Source organism: Lasioglossum baleicum, chromosome 6 (assembly GCF_051020765.1).
Source record: "Lasioglossum baleicum chromosome 6, iyLasBale1, whole genome shotgun sequence".
In the NCBI taxonomy this organism is placed as follows: Eukaryota; Metazoa; Arthropoda; class Insecta; order Hymenoptera; family Halictidae; genus Lasioglossum; species Lasioglossum baleicum.
Window position 1 is genome coordinate 12,988,020 of NC_134934.1, and position 19,417 is coordinate 13,007,436.

General features: G+C 47.4%; 1 protein-coding gene and 1 non-coding gene across 2 annotated transcripts; one reads left to right on the forward strand and one right to left on the reverse strand.

Moving 5' to 3' along the window:
* Nucleotides 1–1,881: 1,881 nt before the first annotated feature.
* Nucleotides 1,882–1,953, reverse strand: Trnap-cgg (transfer RNA proline (anticodon CGG)). Its single transcript has one exon. It is a non-coding gene; the product is annotated as a tRNA-Pro (tRNA).
* A 4,764-nt stretch (nucleotides 1,954–6,717) lies between these two features.
* On the forward strand, nucleotides 6,718–17,944 carry LOC143209806 (knirps-related protein). The gene is made up of 3 exons (XM_076425968.1): nucleotides 6,718–7,523; nucleotides 12,287–12,364; nucleotides 15,210–17,944. The coding sequence occupies exons 2-3, from the start codon at nucleotides 12,287–12,289 to the stop codon at nucleotides 16,392–16,394; spliced, it is 1,263 nt and encodes a 420-aa protein (XP_076282083.1). The 5' UTR covers nucleotides 6,718–7,523; the 3' UTR covers nucleotides 16,395–17,944.
* Nucleotides 17,945–19,417: the final 1,473 nt, after the last annotated feature.

Here is a 19,417-nt window from a genome sequence, read left to right on the forward strand (position 1 = left end):
CAATAACTTTTAGTGTCGATGTTAATTTTGTAACACAGAAGAGTGCACTTCATCGTAAACAGAAAAAAAATAAGAAATATTAAGTGGTGTGATCAGGGCACCTCGCAGAAGAGAAGCAATTTTCTTGGAGAAAAGTACTATCTCTAAATGTCTACCTTTAAGTATTCGTCCTAATTACAATCCTTGGTAAACTTCATTAATTTTTTCATTTTCGAGGTTGATTGATATTTAGGGAGCAATACAAATTTGGTAGAAATCGATATGAGAATGTTGACTGTTTAGCTAAATGACACCAACTTCTTCGATCCGGACCACTATGCGACGTACAGTGTTCCAAAATGCCGGAAAGCTGCTCAAGCATTAAAAACCCTAAAAGAACACTAAAAACCTTCCTAAAATTATTATAATATATATTATTTATATACAATATATTCATGAATTAGATCCGACTGCAAGCACACAATCGTATCGGTATTCTGCTGTCTTGCATAGACAATTTTATAGTTCCTTGTAGTTTGAACTATTACTTAACGATATCACCACACATGATCAAAATTATTTACTTCGAAAAATGGTTCTATAACTAGCTTTCTGGCGTTTTGGAACACCGTGGAACGCGGCCCGTTCTCGTTCTTTCGTCGACCAGAGAAAGACCGACCAAAGAAACCATGATTCGCTTCCATTCTTTACGCTTCTTTTTCGACTGGGTGATTAAGTAATACGTAATTAATAAACGCACAATTTCGGTATGATTTTTTATCGAGGACGAGAACACGTCCGAAGTAATTAGTGCCTCCCTCTAGGCTCCTCGACTCTGCCCCGCTCGTAGCGCGGTCGTAGTCGTGTACACTTCGAGTGTGCGACAGGCTCGGCCATAAAACTTTGAACGTGCAATTAGGGCCAAGTCGTTAATTTATTTTTCTCTACGTGTGGCCTACACTTTCAGCACCGTCCTACCATTGTCTTGCGTCTCGCCGGCTCCGTGAGTGCAGTGAACTTATTGCTCAATGTTTGTTGATTAAACGGACCTAATGATTTATTCGTTTATTAATTACTGCCGTCTTATTAGCGAACTATTTGAGGACTACATTTTTAAGACTACAAACTATTAGAAACTGCAAATATAAATGTTATATCTTTCTGTCAGGTCGAATTAAAATTCTATTCTGTTGTAATCACTAGCAGCTCTATGCAAAATAAGAATTCTTTTAACACTAAACCTACCACTGCCGGTCAAATGACCGGTCTTACATTTTTAATTTTATAATTACTGAAATTATGATGTTGCTTACATGGAAAATGATTTGATAAATTTCTTTATCCAGGCACATATTGCAATAAAAATTGCACGAAATCTAAATATATAGAGCCTTGTCATTTTTGTCGGCTGAAACACTTTAATCGCTTTCAGTGCTCGCTAATTTTAGTGTTAATCTCTATTAAACTATGAAACACAAACAAGTTTAAATCTATTCTAGCTACGAGGAAGATTGTACAGCGAGAGATCAACGAATGAACTGTTACAATCGGGAGAACAACGTGTCCAACACAACGAAAACGCTATTATTCTCAGATTAATCATCCGAGTAGCATTAACACCGACTGACACACTAACGCGCATGAGTTTTAGGCTGCGTTATCGAGCGAGACTATTCAGAAAAAGAAAGAGGAGGATTTCGTGTGTCGTAACTGTCCTAACGAAAGTAAAAAAGTAGATGATGAGGATGAGGAGGGATCAGCGCGTCAAAAAAGGTTACCGTTAGGAGCAGCATAGAGAAGTCTCGAAAGGTTACATCAAGGTTCCATTCAGTCGTCGAAATTTCGACTGTAACCGCGTGAAAGTATGCGTTTGTAAAAAGTAAAAAGTAAAGAAAATTCCACGGGCTCGTCCGGGATTTGAACCCGGGACCTCTCGCACCCGAAGCGAGAATCATACCCCTAGACCAACGAGCCAGCTTGCTGGTGTCTTCCTTAAGATCGATGAAGTCCATAAAGCGCGTAATCCGCGATAGCTTATCACCGTTCGCTAATTGCAATGTTTCCTGACGCATTATCTGTTCGATAAGCGTATCGCTCGCGAAATAAATACTCCGATTAATAAATGAAACTAATCTGGCTGCCATAGGCGTATATACTTACATCTTCGGATCGATGAAGACCTGTAAAAAAAAATTGCCGCAAAATTTGACCTTGAATTTCAAGGTAAAATTTTTTATTGCATTGTATTCTACGCAGCATGGGGATACAAAGTGGCACAGGAACCATGAGTCAAAACTCAACCGTTTCGACAGAAATCGATGCAGAAGTTTTGTTGTCTCTAGGATGAATTTTATTCATAGAAGTTGGAGATTTCAAATTGAAATGCTAGTTGTTGATATAAACACAGTCATGGCGAGAATGAAAACACACCGCTACAACGTTAAAGGCCACATGAATACAGTTCGAGCGACCTCCACTATCGTGATTTTGATTGCTACGCTTTGATTCAGGGCTCGGAATTATTTACTCGCGACGGGGCCAATTTTCGAAAGCTGCGACTTGCGATCCGGCCGCGCACTGATTTGATTGATATCACATTCGTGTAGGGATACGCATAAATAATTCCGAGCCATGAATCAAAGCCAAGCAATCAAAATCGCGATAGTGGAGGTCACTTGAACTGTATTCATGTGGCCTTTATCGCTGTTGCGTTCACAATTTTGCGACAACTTCTTTTTACAGATCTTCATCGACCCGAAGATGTAGAATACGCCTGCGGCAGCTAAGACCAAACCTTTTTTTACATCCTGTACGATCGATTAATTTATTAATCCTGGGCGCGAAGGAGCACGCTTGATAATGGTGAAAAAGCGTGAACACGCAAGCGATCAGGGAGGCTTGTTTACCTAATTGATCGGCTCTTAGCGTATCGACGTCATGGTTTTTGTCCCGTCATTGAGAATTCTCCGGGAGTCTGGGAAGCAACTCGATCAACCTAAGAGAAAGAAAAAGCGTTAATTAGCTCGTTTGAATGGGGGCCGGCGATCGCGATCAGCTCAGAGTTGGTGCACGTGGCGCCACCTGTGGGACAAACGTTGCATTCATGATTAGCGCGGCGTTCTCCCGCCAGTACCTTCCCTGCCAGCAGGATAGATCCTCCTCCGGGTTAGGATCCATGGGGATCCCCCCCGGTACAAAGTTGCAGTAGAGGTCGGCGAGATCGCAATTACTTTTCATCGCAACGGCGTGATTACGGCCGCCCCGACACGGCGAGGTCTCGGATAGCTTCTCGCGTGCATCGCCGTTTAGACGACCCTCGGAGATCCAAACGAATTAGGGTAGGGGCTAATTACCCCCCTCGAGGCTAAAAGACCTCTTTCCTACTGGAAGATGTATCTGCCCGGTGAAATGAAAGCGTGATCCCCGATTTTTCAAGCGGGATCGGTGCCGTGTTAACGTTAATGGACATTGTTATTCATGATAAAACGCTACACGACACGCTCGCAGCCAACGGGAATACGTTCCCTTGTTTCCCAGGGGCTGTCGGGGTGCGGGTCGCATGAAACTCGAACGGAAATTTCCTGACCGCCGCGACTCCGCCATATCACAACAGGAAACGAGCAAAAAAAGCGCGCCGTGTTTATTGTTGCATCAACGCGTCGAATCCTTTCCTTTCATTTTTTCCATTATTTACCTCCGGATTCACGAAGACACGCTTTTCGGCCGTTTAGTCGGCACTTTGTGCCCATAAAGATCAACACAATAACGTGGTCGTAAAATTGCGAAGTGTAGCGTAAAAAAAATCATAGGAATTTTTGACATTTTTTATAACGGTGCGTTTTTTGTAGGTTATCCTGGTTAGGTAGGCAAGCGGTGCGTGTACTTTTTAATTAAAACTAGGATCGCATCGTAAAAGCAGCCCATGGGCCGATTAACCGGTTCGCCGACCACCATCATCACTTTACGACATTTTCGGCCTTTCTTTTGCAAAACATAGTAAAACCTATTGTTCCTCAACGGCCATTATCGCCTGCGCCAGCAAGGCCAACCCTCTACCAGTGACCGTACCGCATCCCCATTCATCGATATAGCTACGCATATTTTCTAGAAATCCCCTCAATATTTCTAGAAATAAAGGCAAGGCTCCGGAAACGGTTAGAATTATGTACCTAGGGCGAACCTTTCCGACACAAAAGCACCCACGTATTACTTTCCATAAAAAGAAAGTTTTACGACCGTTTTATAAACCGTTTTAAACCGTTTTAAACCGTTTGCAACGGCAAATATACGTTTTAATTGTTTCTCTCGACAATAACGGGTCGGCCATAATTTATATTTATGTACCCTCAAAATCCGCATACTTCAACATATAAAAACAATGTTGCCTATTGGTATGTCGGGCGCTCGTAAATACCAAACATAAAAATTACACTGCGGATCTTTATGCAAAATAAAAAAATTGTCTGCATCAATTGCCAAAGGTGGTCGCCAGATACACATTTTACGTTACCATTTATTTCAATTATTATTCTATTCAATATTATAATATTCAATTGTTATTCTTCAATTACATATTTCAATTTTTCTCCTTTCTTAAAATCCGCAGCCTGATAGTAATTAAACGAGGTTTATTTCAACGAAAAGAGCAAAAACTCGTCTCGAGGAAAAATTTTAAAGCATAATAAAAATTGTTGACTCTTTGCACTCACAGCTATTTTAAGACTCGTTTCTAGAATTGCAAGGATGCGGGACGCGCCTTCCCATTTCTCGATTATGCAAAATGGAGTTTTTCAGTACACAAAAACGTTAGATGAAATATCAATGTAGGCCGCAATCGTCCTCAAAAGTCCTATTTTTACGTATACAAGACGTAATTTGCATTATTCGACAGCTTGTAGCTGTCGCAGCTTTATGAAAATAGCTAAATGCGCAGCTTTATGCTGCTGAATAATGAAAATTACGCCTCGTAAACGTAAAAATAGGACTTGAGGGCAATCGCGGCATGGATTGATGTTTTATCTAGCGCTTTTGACTACTGATAAACCCCATTACATACCGAGAAATGAGAAGGCGCATCCCGCACCCTGGCAGTCCTAGAAAAACGAGTCTACCCCCTTAAACATTTCTTCCGCGTGACCCACAATAATTCCATTCTATATTAATTTTTTCTTCGTGTGAATATAAAATTGATATACCTGATACAATACTTAAATGTTTAGTAATTGATTAGATACCAACATGTTTAATAATATTTTTTTAGTGGCGACTCTCTCTTTCTGAGTCACCATTCGAGTGTTAAGGGTTGATACTGTTCAGTTTTCTTTCCATGTTATATTTAAATTTAGAGATCAACATGCTTCAAACCTAAAGGCTGTAAAAAGTGATATGTAACGCTGTAAATGTATAATGACAATAAATTGTAAAGAAGTTCCATAAAGTTGACAATTGGCGATGTTGATGACTATCATGAAAGGAAACTGATCAATGCTCTACTTATCATTTTATTGTGTCAGCCTCAACACTGCCGAGGGTCAAACTACCCGAAAGCGAAAGTGTCCTCGGGCCCCGATGCATTCATCGATAACTTCGATTTTCGAAATACGTAATTTTCCATTCTTCGTAGAACACAAGCAGCATTTCGTGCAGATAAAATAGAATAAATGAAAGGCGACGAGGAATGCCTGAGCATGCTTTCATATATCACCAACACAATCCCCAAAGCTGTTATCGATCATTAAGATCTCTATGATCTACGAGCAACCGTGGTTGGATCTTCAAGGACATTGCAGCGAGAATTATGTTACTCTGCACAAGTACGGGGTACAATTCTTTAAACTAAATTTAGCACTGATCTGTGCAGTGAGTAATACTAAACAAATCTGTACTGTACTTGAACAAAACCTGGTGTGAACACACGAGGATTATCTGTTACTGTGGTTTTAATTCTTCTTTTACCTTCAGAATATAATTTTTAGTAAAATGCCTTAATTCATCACCGGAGAAAAGCAATTTTCCTAGGTGAAAAATTTCTATTCTTTAGTTTTCGTTAAACCAACTTGGCAATGTGGACTACATTATAAAGCGACCAGAAATGTGACTAAACAATGTGTCTTTTTATTAAAAATGAACCAGACATTACGTTTCTGTCGTTCATTATATTGTACTTTGAACTGCATCTTTCTCAAGCACAATCAACGGAAAAGTTACGCGATCTACACCTTCAGTTATCCTCTCCACAGTTGAAATCCTCGGCGAGTCCTCGAACAACCAACAAAAACTGATTAGCTGTTGTTCATGCGAGAGCCATCGGATTCATCTCGAGTCTTTCATCTCCCGGATAGTCCTGTCGAAAAGAATCTTACGTAAGCAATTCTCAAATCCGGCACGATCGTAAAAAAGTATTGGATACTTGCTACCGCGCAGATCCTACCGTCGATTCGAGTTGGCAGAGGCTCGATGAGAAGAGGAGAAGAAGGAGAATGAGGGAGTGGGAGGGGGTAGAGAAAAGGTCCTCGAAACCGCAGGATCCTTATCGATACCGTCAGCGTGCAAACCCGTGTCTCGTAGGTCCACGAGATCGTCGAGGGTAGGAGGTCCGGGCAAAGGAGGAGGAAGAGAGGCGAAGAGATGGTAAGGTGGTGAGGCCCCTCCCTTGTTCCCCCACCCCGGAGTCCGGAGTATCCCTCTGGCCGTCCAGCAGGACCCCCCACCAAAGGTACGTTAGGACCCGCAGCCCACCTGTGCCACGGATGGACCCTGCACGCTTCTCTGCTGATCCGACGCACAGTGTGCCCATAAGGCCCATTCGAAGTATACTTACGAGAGCGCACGAGCCTAGCTGGCGAACGAACGAACGAACGAACGAGCGGTCGACCGATCGAGCGAACGAAGTGGGACCGTATAAAATAATCGGAGGTGGGGGCTGATTCAAGAATCGACGTGGACACCCTCGCCTTCCAAAGTCATTCACCTAACGGTCATCGCCGCGTCAAGAATCTTCTTCATGTTCCTCTTCTTCTTATCTGCTGTCGTTTCTTCTTCCGTTATCCGGTCCAACCGAAACCTCGGACGACATTTCCCGGTTAGTGTCATCCGACCATCAGTGAAAAACGCTCGGGACCTACTCGCCCCTCTGCCAAGGATACAAAAAGGACAGTGGATTTCAGTTCCGTTCGCACTCCGAAGTGACGTTTCCGTCCAGATACTGTCTCGTCAATTTTCCCGCGCATCGACAGTGGCCAACTGTTTTCGTGATTGAACACAGTGAGAACGCTCGTCGGAGATTTTGTGTTGTTCGAGGGACAAAGTGAGTTTGTCAGTGATCGCTCGATCTCTCGCGCCGGACTTCCCAGGAATTGACGACAGCCGACGCTCCAGTGGCCGCGGCCGATCGATCAGTGTCACGAATCTGTTTGCGACAGTTCCGTAATACGATATGGAGACAAAGTGTTTTGGATAGTGTACCGCTCTTGAGATATACGGACCACACGATTCACACCACCGTGGATGACACTTGGACAGCGCTAGACGGTTTAACTGTCACGGTACGCATGAATTCTTTATTCTAACCGCGATCGGTCGATCCTCTGCCAAATTCGTAAAATGTTAACGCATTTCTCGCGAATCGATTATATCAATAGTTGGTCGGGAACATATCGCGATGTGTCGCACGGCGTTAAGTGGATCGCAACCAGCGACTGATAATAATCAATTACCATCAGCCTCCGCATCGTGCAACGCGTTCGTTTCGTCGAAGAAATCGAGTTGAATCGCGTACACCTACGAGCGAGCAGAAGCGGCGAAGGACGCGTGCGTTTCGTAATTTGAGCGCGTCTGGCCGACCGATTTCTTTGTCGTTGCTCGTGTCACGGAGCGAAAAGCGTCGCTGTTGGACAAGATTCCGACGATACCGTCTGGGAATCCACGATAAGGCCGTGACTCTCGCGTACCTTCGGGCGTCGTGATTAAGCTTAATTATTTAATATATTTAATACCGACTAGCAGATCGTATCTCGTCCGATCGCGACGATAGCTGACTGAATATTCTCAGCGAGACGTCAAACAGAAACCGCGACGAGAGTCGATTACAAAATTGATACCGACGGTTTACGACCGCGGATAATTAATACACAATGATTCGATCGATAAACGATGCGTTAAGCTGCTTCCACATTGTAGCAAAATTCTTGATCTTACTTTCTTTTTTTTATAAGTAGTGTAAAGAAAAACGGAAAGGGTGCACGCTGTTGGATCAGTGTAAACTAAGCTTTAGAAAATATTTTTCAGTACAAAATGAATTGCGTAACTCGTCGACACGGTGTATCTGTAATTTTTAACGTTAATTTATGGGCAAATAGATCGGCTCGCGGGAAATGCAGGCGTCGCGTTCCCATTTCGAGCGTGTTCGACGCGTTGCGCGATTGTTAGATACGAATCTGAATCGGGTTATCGAGGAGCGATGGAATAATAGCATCGGAAACAAACGGTCCACGTTGCATCGCGCGAAGGCCGATCGCCGGAGCGCGCGTTGCGGAACGGCGTTTCGTTTCGAAAGACCGGAAGCTGTTCTCTGCTAACTGGATCGCGTTGCTTTGCAAAGATGAGTTCGCGAAGGGTGTCGGGTGCAACCTCGTTCCAGCTCCGGCGGCCATTTAAAAATACAATCGTAAAAAAAATCGTTACTGTATTTTACTAGTCGGGACACAGTAAAATCGAGGTCGTTCGCAACACTAATAGTGTTTACAGAGGTAAGCTCTCGAAGAGAGAAGGGAGAAAACGAACGACAATGTAGGGCCACAGGCTGGAAATGTCACACAGACGACCGCTACTTTTTATTACAAATCGTCCCCGATAATTGCAGCCGGCTGTGAGCAGTAAAAAAGTGACCTGCCTGTAGCTCGCTCTGTCCATCCAGTTCAGCCGGCATCTTTCAGTGCTTTATTGCTCGGAGGAAATAGAGCCCGAGCCATTTTTCACCAATAAAAAGGCGCGCGGTAACGGTCACTAGACCTTGGCGAAAAAGCGGCTTAGTCGACCTTTTTTTTTTTTACAATCCTGGGGTTCGGTCGAGTAGCTTAAAAATCGAGGAGACCGTGAATGGCGAAAAACATCGGGATGTTTTAACGGTCGGGAAAAAACGCCATAGGTGGTTTGTGCCGGTCGTAAACCGTTCCGATCTCCTCGGATAGCACTTCGACAAAACAGGTAACCGAGACGATTTTCGCGGGCGTGCGACGTGAGGCGAAAAATCGAGCTGCGAATTCTAGAGGCGTCTTGTTTTCCCGGTGCCGCGACGAAAGTAACGAGGCGTCGGTCATTTAAAATAGTTCCGCTGCTAGACCAAACGTGCGACTTTCACGCGCATGCAAACGAAGATAGAAACCGCTAATTCGACGGGAGTCTCTCTCTGATGTTAGGGTGTCGGGACGAGGAGAACAGTTCAGCGCTCAAGATGATCGCGGATCGATGCCATTCTTTTCTGAAAGCGGAAGATCAGGAGCGGGTAAGTGTCTTTATCGAGAAGGTCAGCTCTAGAAAGGAGGACAATCGCCGGAGCGGGAACGTAGGAACTCGGATTAATCCCTTTGAACGCTGAAACGTGCTCGCGGTTGCACCTTCGCGTCCCGTCGAGTGTCTTTCCGTGGAATCGCCGATGATCAAAGAGTGTCGGGCGCGGGGGAGAGCCAGCCGAGCGATCGCGCTCGAAAGTAACGAGCTGTTAGCAGGGAGTCGTTACGATTCACACGGTTCGATCGACTAGCGCAACAATCGCGCCTATTGATATCTGGTCTCCGCGATTGGTCTTGGCGACGATGATTACAACCCGCGCCACCGGTCCGGTCCGAGCGGAAATCCCTCGGCAAATGTATCGGGTCCTCGGCCATTATCGTTCGACTTTCCTCCCGGCGGAGGAATCGAAACGGAGTCGCGCGGAGGATCCGCGAACTTTCTCTACGGGGTATTCACTTTTCTTCCCCGATGATCGATCGGCGGAATAGTCGCAGGAACCGCGCGGGATTTATTAGAAATAATTATCGTCCCAATATTTTACGATCATTAGCGACGCGGAGGCAAGGGACTCCGTTAAGTAACTCCTAAACACGGTCCGTCGGCGCGAACGCGGCGCGGAGTTAATTAATCAACCGTTTTATTGTGCCCGCGGAGAGGCCATAATTAAAAGTCATTTATTAGCGGGGAACATTGAATCATCTATCATTCTTTTGCGCGTCGTCGATTCTATTAAGCCGGTAAACTCGCCGGTATCACCGGTCGCGCGAGGCCCGGTTGCGACACGCAACCGTAACAATATGGCTTAAAGCACGTTGCAACCGCATCGACGTGAAACGCTCGAGTATGCAGGCACCCCCTGAATGGCTCACCGGATGCACACCTGCAATCAGTGCAGGTTGCGATACCTCGGGCGCGCACCGTCGTCGTCCTCATCGTCCTGGTCGCCGCCGCCGCCGTCGTCGTCGAGCCTTAACCGTGACTATCGATCCGCCAGCATCTATCGGTAATTAATAGCGCAGAACAATCCCTCTGGGGCCGAGCCCAAACCAGACGAGCCGAGGGAAGAGACGCGGCGTCGTCCCTCTCTCCCCCACTTCAAATATCAACCGGGCCCGCAGGCAGTATTTAACGAGAATACGTCGTCATTTAAATTCAATTAACCGACGCGCTCTCTCTTTCCTCCCCGACGATTTGCTTGCTAGCTAGCTTGCTCGCTCGATTTCGCGCCGTCTCGGAGCAATCGTCGAGGTCCACCAAGCAAACCGCGACGATTGCCACATCGCACGGATACGCCAGTTTTTCCGCTGGATTCGAAAATAACGTTGAAGCAATCGCGTTGGCATAATCTCGCGGCTTTCTTCATCTTCGGCCCCGAACCAACCAACGAATTTTCAAACCGTTGCCCAGTCTGTTTACGATTCTAAGGCGGCGCGGGCATGAAAGTCATCGACAGGAAGTCGACGAGTGTTACCTGCTCGTCGACTTCCACGTGCGTAGACAAGTCCGCTTACGCGATCGGATAATCAATTTCAGATAGAGTCTATTCCGGAGCAAGATTCTATCCGAAGATTTGAGTCATCTTTTTTCAGATAAGAAGATGATTCACTTAGAATTTCTTAAGTTGATATACCTCTAAGATTCACGGCAACAGTTAGGACCTAGAATTCTATTTTTGGGGTGGTTCGTGACAGTGTAGCATCGGATTCCACAATCTGAAGATAAAACGGTACTGCATCGAGTAGATATTACGTGTCTCCCTGTGTAACTTGGAGGATGTAAAGTGCGAGCAAGAATTACACTGCCAATGTATAAGGTGAGGTACCGCCATAAGCGGTTTTCGACCTAGCGGAGTGGAGGAGGGAAAAGGGAACGTGGAAGGAAAAAAAAGAATCGAACGTGGAATTAAAAGTATGCGTAGGCACGCCGAGTCACGGAGCGTCCGCGAATGAGAAGAGTCAACGACTGTGGGGTGTAGGTCAGGAAAGAGAGACTCCGTTGATCAAACAATCGATGTCTCTTCCATTAGCTGAGATTTACTTTCCCATTTAGCGACAGTCTGTCATGTATGAAAGTCGCCGCAAGTGACACGGCGTACCCTCGGGCTACGTATGTGGGTCAGTACTATTGTCCCATATTCCCGGACTTCATTAGAATTCTCGGTGCAGAGGCAGTCGTAAAAACTGTATCGTCGAGTAGTTTCACGACCGATCGGACCTCCGTTTTAAAACCGGCGCTGCGCCCTAGTCGTTAATTTTTGAGATCTCTGTTACACGTAAGAAGGCGGGCGGAATGAAATCGGCAAGGTGTGAAAACGAGACCGCGAACCGTTTTCCGGACGAGCGACCGAAGAAGGCGAAAGGAGTCGCTCGGTCGAACAGAGGAGGGAAGAAGCAAGTGCACCGAGGGTTTTCCGCTCGTTGAACGTAACACGCACCGCTTTGCCACGATCCAGCGATTCGCGCGTATACCGCCGACATTGCGCAACGAGCCTCTTCTCTTACCCAATCACGCGATCGGTGTTCTGGCCGCACGATAACGCCTGCATTGTGATTCTGTCGAACCGTAGAAATATGCCTGGACGTTACGCGACGTCGCGCCCTCCGGCGCACATCGTCGACTTTTCTTTTTCCTCGGTTTCGTCATTCACCGGAACGGAAGCTCATAATCGTCCGGCGAGTGACGAATCCATGGAAAACACGGTGCGTTTGGCCCCGCCGACACGATCTCAGATAACGCGCCGCAACGCCTAATATCGCCACACCACGAATTCAGACAAAGCCATTATCTTTTGTTGCAGATGAACCAACAGTGCAAGGTGTGCGGCGAGCCCGCGGCCGGCTTCCACTTTGGCGCGTTCACCTGCGAGGGCTGCAAGGTGAGTTCCCTGCTCCGTTCGTTGCTCACAAGTTTACCAGCGGATCCATAAAGAATCCTTCCGATGATTACGTAGACTTCGAATGAGAGCCGTCGGCGTGATTGTCGGTATGGGAAAAGTGTTCTGATAAAGCAATTTCGAGAGCAGAATGCTTTGATCGAGTGTCTTCTTTGCGTGTCTTTTTCTCGTGTTCTGCGGCTTGCGAGTGGCCGGTCTTTCCCGCAGTTTCGTAAAGCTGAGAAACACTGAACGCTTTCACGAAATGCTTCGTGGCCGAGGTTAAACGTTTGACTAGGCATGCGTGTCAACCGAACTTCCGAAAGTAATCGTGTTTAGTTGGAACGGCGGACAATTGCGGAAAGGAAGCCGGGCTCGAGGCCTAAGCAGTTTCCAAGATAGTCATTATTTTAAGAGGTGTTATAATTATTTGAAAATTAGTGTGCTCGTCTATTAGCTTGTTAAATTGTTAACATAACGAAGAATATTCGTGGAGTCGAATCGAAAAAGAACTGACGTTGGAAATCTGGTCATCTTCTTGTCATCGGTACCATTTTATTACTAGAGACGCCAAATTATCAAAGTAGCTGTATCGATTTCGTTATACAAAATCGTAGAGACGTATTTATTGATGTTTCAATTCGGTAATTTCACAGTTGAAAATCATTGTAAAGTGCACGTTGCATACAGATAACAGCAAAGCAATTTGCACCGCGATTCCCGAGCTCAACAACGCGTACAGTTTCCGTGAATCGTAATCGTGTCGCGTAAAACGTTACTGAACGCAGCAAAGCGGACAGCTACGATTGTGGCATCGAATAGGCCAGGTATCTAGGTTGAACAATTAATACATAGAGTTCCATTCGTGGTCGAATTGGTGTAGTAGTAGCAGGTAGCAGTAGCAGCGTGTTCTGTATCTCTCGTACGGGCCGCGATTCGAGCGTAAAGGGGAACGTGTAGTGGGTCGGTGGGGAGCTGACATGCTACGATGGGCCTGAAAACGAAAATAACGAAACGAAACAATGTCGAGGTGACGTAATGGTGAACTAGGGCGGAAACAATTGTGGCAGACAAGTGCGAAGCGCCGGAAGCACCGCCTCGAAGCCAGGCTCCCCGAGCACGGGCGAATTGACGAAACGCGCACACGTGCTGCTCGAGCACGGCCCGGCGCAATGTCTTCCCGTTGATCTCTCCCACGATTAGGCTCTCTCGGTGTGTTCTTAAAGGTGAAACTCGACGGAACGCGAATCGTAACGCGCGACGGGTCCTTGCCGAGGCCCGATACCCGAACACGGGCGACTGATTGCGCGGTTTATCAACCGCGTTATCCGCGCTCGCCGTAAAAACCACCGGCGAACCAATGGGAAACGGTACAATGGTTCATTATCCGTTCATTGAGACAGGGGAATTTCAGTGTTGTTGCCCGCGTTTTTATTTTTTCATTCCGACGCGAACGGGCGCGCGCAACGGTGAGTCACAGAGAGATACGTTTCTTTGCGTCAAGAAAGTTCACCGTGGCGTAATTAGCCGGTCTATTTATCGGCGGGTCAGAGTTTTCGAAAGGAAACCGTAACAATCGCGCTGGAAGGTTCGACGATGAAAAGGCAACCGGCGTGGCGCGCTGCGGCCGAGGTTTCAAAGTGCCGTGCCGTTTGCATAATCCCGGAGCGTGTGCCGCGACCAGAGAGGAAGGAGAGGAGGGACCATCCGAGGCACGTAATAACGGTAGCATTTTCGCGATTGTGTCATCGCTCCTGAAGCGTCGCGCGCGTATTCCTCTTGCAAGTGGCTCGCGTCCCCTCGCCTCCTCTTCTGACCTGGTCGACGACGCTGGGAGACGCGCTCAGACACCGAGGACGACGACGACGACGAAGACGACGACGCTGGAGACAAGTGGAATACACAGCCCGCGCGCACCGGGACCATTGGGCCGCAGGAAGAGCTCGTTTTCAGAACAAACGAACCAGAAACGATTAATAATATAGCCGTGCGTACGGGCAGAAAAAGCGAAAGTGGATGGATGTCGCACACCGCGGCGCGTCACCTCGCGTCTCTCCTTTAAAGGCCGATCATTAGCCGCGCGAAGGGCAGAATTTTCTAGCGGGTTGCACAGGAAGCTGTAGGTGTTTCGGAGTACCGGCCCCGCCGCTCCGGCTTAAATGCATGGTGTGCCACGGGCCACGAGGCCGGTTCTCTCGATGCCTGTTATAAAGAACGAGGTCTTAAATCGCGCGGGTTTCGTAACACCGAGCCGCGTGCCGCGTCCGTCGGGATTTCTCGCTTCGTCTATTTAGGATAACGCGCGCCGATCGCAATAGCCTCCGACGGAATGAGAAGCATTTTTCGGTGGAATATAATCGATTCGTTGTGGAACGCGTTTACGGGGCAACGGGGTAGAGGGAGAAGCAGAGAGGGACGCGTGCGCTTAGGCAAATCAGAAAGAAATGACGTGGGAATTTATGCGAATGAAAGGGTACTCTCTAGCTGGAAACACGAAAGCCGCCACGTCGGTGTCGGAATCACGGAATTGCACCATTTGGGCAATTAGCACGAGCACAGTAGGCCGCACGCGCCTACACCGGGGTCCGTTCCCCGTAGTATACAGTATGAATGAGACAACGAGAGCACGCTATTGCCAACCGACACGACGACTCCCCTGTGCTCATTACGCGTTTCACTGCGGCGCGGCGGCGAAGCGACCGTGCGGCTGCTCATCTTTCGCTAAATGTTTGAGCTCTCAATTTGCATGTAAATCGCGTGCGCCGTACTACTCCGTTTCGCGGTATAAAACGATGTCACCTTAATTACCGCATTAGCAGTAACGAACCGTGTTCTCGATTTGTTACAGTCCTTCTTCGGGAGATCGTACAACAACCTGAGCAGCATCTCCGAGTGCAAGAATGGCGGCGAGTGCGTGATCAACAAGAAGAATCGGACTGCCTGCAAGGCGTGTCGTCTGAGAAAGTGCCTGTTCGTGGGCATGTCGAAGTCTGGTTCGCGGTACGGTCGTAGATCGAATTGGTTCAAGATCCACTGCTTGCTGCAAGAGCAACAACAACAGCAGCAGCAACAGCAACACCACTTCCAGCAGACACTGCCAAATGTACCCCAGGCTCAGCAACAACGAAAGCCGATGAGCCCGCCTATCGGCATCCACGGAGCGCAGCGGAAGGATGACGTGCTGATGCTCGGTTTGGACGACTACAAAAACTCGACTTCACCGAGCATAAGTTCCCCGGAGTCGCACAACAGCGACAGTTCCGTGGAGATATCCGAGAGACGAGCCGCGTACTCGGGACACCCCGGCTTCCGGCCGTTGCATTCGCACCTGCAACCCTCCGTAGCCGATCTATCGGCGCTCAGCAAGGAAATGATGAGCTTGCCACTCGGATTCCACCTGGGTGGAATGTCTCTGATACCGCCAGCGTTCCTGCCGCCGCCAAGTCTCACCATGTTCTCCCCGTACCATCTCTACGCTTCTCACGGAGCTTCTCATCCTCTGGTGCCCAACCATCCGTCGAACCTCCTTCGACACTCACCTGTGATCGAGGACACTACGAGCGCCATTTCCACCGCAACCACCACCACCACTACCACGACGATCGGCGCCGACAGCAAGGGCACCTGCGAGAACAATAACAACAACAACAACAACGACAGATACGCGCACAATCACAATGTACAAACGCCCAGGCAAAGTTCCTCTCCGAACATGGAAACTGGTGAATCGTACACGAAGAGATTCTACTTAGACGCGGTGCTGAAGAGCCAACGAACGCACGCGGAAAGATCTCCGGTGTCCATCAAACGTTCCGAGGACGGTTCCCCGATCTGCAGTCCGGAACCGGAACCGGAAGCGGAACGACCGCCGCCCCAAGATAACCCCATGGACCTGTCCATGAAGTCCGCGGCCACTCCCGCGAGGGACGAGACGGAGGATGAGGATGAAATCGACATGGAGAGCGTGAGCGATCGAGGCAGCCCGCTGCTGAAAAGGAAACCAGCGCCGATAGACCTCACAACGAGATGCTAGAGAAAAGACTTTCCGATCGGCCCGCGACCCGTTAGGCCGCTGTATAATGGGCTGAGAGCCGGAGAGCGAGGAAGTTTGCTTACACAAAGACGGAAACCGATCGGCGTCGAAAGTGGAAAGCAGTTGCTCGCGAACCCTCGTTCCCAAATACGGCGCGTGAGAAATGGATACGTGATATTGTAATCAATTGCGTTCCCGTTTTTACCCCGATCATCGAACGTCAATTAGAAGCCTCCCGATAGCCGACCGGGATTCCTAGAAGAGAGCCGTCCCAGAAGAAGTATCGTTAATTGCATTCCCCGGAGCCGTGGAATTGGCCTGATCCGAGAGAAGGTAGTAGGGGAGCCGCGTGGAATCGCGCTTGATCTCGGAGACAAATCATTCGCACCCGAATCGTTGAACGTAATTCGCGCGCGTAAATGCCCAGCAACTCCTTGTGGCGCGGTGCGGCGCGGCTGGAGGGAAGAATGAAGGATTAACGTCTCAATTCCGGGTAATCACGGCGAGGATCGCGAGTCGCCGATCGATGGCTGGTTGCGCAAAAGCCAATCGACTTTAACGAGAGTCCTCCGGTTTAATTAACGAGCGCGCGCTCGTTCCCCGGCTCGCGGTAATCGTGAGATGGAGCGAGATGGTGGCGCGCGGCTCGACGGTGACGCGTTCGCAGAAGCGGGAGAGCGACGGAGCCGGTGCATCGGTTGATAAACACGTCAAACTGCGGGGTGCACGTGTTCGGAACGTGCGTTACAAACCGGCGTACACGTGTAGAACGTTGCCAACCGCTTTATCTTACAAGCGTTCGACGCCTGCCAATGTAAACGCCTCCGTCGAGCCAAGCCGCCTCTTCTCTGCTTTTGTCCCAAGCCTATTTACACTCGCCGCGAAGAATCTCCGCCGATATGAGGATCGCGCGAGGGAACACCCCCGGATCGTCTTCAGAGGGCCCATCCATCACCAGAGGTCAGTGAAATACCAGGAGCAACCGGGAATTTCGGTGAAATTCCTGTACTCGCCGGCCAACCGCCCCGACAATCCGCCTTGCCAGCCGCCGAGGACTATACTTTTCCCGCCGCCGAGCCTAGACTCTCGTCGAACACAGATTTGCTTTTAGCACGGCCTCAAGACCTGCCGCAGTTCGCGCCAACCCGATGACGCCTCTCCGACCCTAAAATGTTAGCGCCGATCGCCGGCGACGAGGCGGGAGACTTCAGAAGAGTGTGTCCCATGACAACCCCATACAACGAAGAATATACCCAACGATTTCAGACGTGGGAAAGAACCAGGGGATGAAACGAGACTCCAAGGTGATAGATAATTGTACGCGACTATGTTCTCCTTTCTGCTTTATCATTATTTTAAAACTTTAAATTTATACAGGAGTCTTCCTTTCTGGTTTCCCTTTTTCATGATACAGCGTGTACAGCGAGCGTGATTTAAAATCGTGGAGCATTGTTGTGCAATGCGGTCTTGTATGTATATAGTTTGTACATATGTAGCAGTTATTGTCCCTCCTCGAAAGTATTTTATTCATTAACGGCGTTGAACATGTTTCTTCATTGACAACGGCCAACACCGCAACGATGATTATTGTTAATGGTTTTCTATTCACATATGCTTTGTTAGCTACTTGTTATCGAGGATTATCGAGGTAGTCAATAAATGGCCAGTATTTTATGTTTTGGTTGAATATTGTTGATCGCATCTAGATACCGACGTCGGACACGTGCAATCGTAGATGTATATGATATTTAAGTAGGACCTTTGATTTGTTTTTCGTACCGAAGTATCTCTCAATTAGCGATTTAAGAAAGGTGTGAAAGTGTATACATAGTTATTAGGCAGCTCCGCGAACGGGACCCGGGCCAGTACTTACTTGTACATAGACGAATGAATTACACTGTTCAGCGTAATTGAAAGATCATCGAACGAAGAGAAAGATGTTGTACATTAATAGCTAAATTTGTCAAACATTGGTTACCATGCTCAAAGCAAACGATCCTCGAATTATACTGAACAGTATACTTCGTTGATTTAAATAATTTTGCGGATTAAAAATAGAAATACATTATACGTTTAATATAAATCCCGGCGCACACGTTACTGCAACTAATCTCTAGACTGATAGGCCAATTACAGAGCCATGCTGTTTTACAAGTAAAGTACAAATCCACCAATCCCTGGGCCCTACACTTCTAAAGAAAAATCTGCTCGAAAAATTAACCGGAAACTGGTGTTTCGGTGTACAGTTCTGTCTCGAGAAATGGCACCAATGATTGTTTCGAGAGTAAGAAATGTCTAGCCTCTCTTCTTTTTTCGAGTTGTCCGCTCGACAGAACGAGAGGGTATGTTCCATTCAATCCTTTTCCAACAAAATATATCCTTGCTCAACGGACAACCGAAAATTTCGGGTACCCGAGCCTCGGGTCGAGATTCGAAAATTAGTGATACTCGGGTACCCGAAGTCGAAGTTGTTCTTCGAACAATATAAATTGCCGGATAACCGCCCACTCGTATTATTTACCCTCGACTCAGTCGAGATCAGCAAACAAAAAGAAACAGCAAAAGCCGTCCTGAACCACTGCCATTTCCCGAGACAAGACTGTATTCGCTGTTTGCGACGTTCAGGTCTGCCAAGAAACCAACTTTGCAAGTTGAGATGCGCACCTGTAACGCGTCGACCATTAAATCGTAGAATTAGCGATTCATTAGAGATACGGAAGCCACACACTGCCACGTTGAACTAGTTAACAAGCGAAACTAGGCCGAGCGATCGTGCTGTCGTAATCTTTGTACAAACAACGAAAACCGATTGCAAAAAATTGTTTGTAAGACACGGTTTATACGAAATTCGATCATTTAATAATGATAGTTTCGATTCCGTTGTTTCAAGTGCTTGCAGTACTTAATGTAATTTAAGTAGATGATTAATAACAATTGGAAAAGAAAAGTGAAATAGATGTCAATTTTGATACGAAGCCTCGGATACGTTTTCAAATAGTTTGTAATACACGTTTTACACGAAA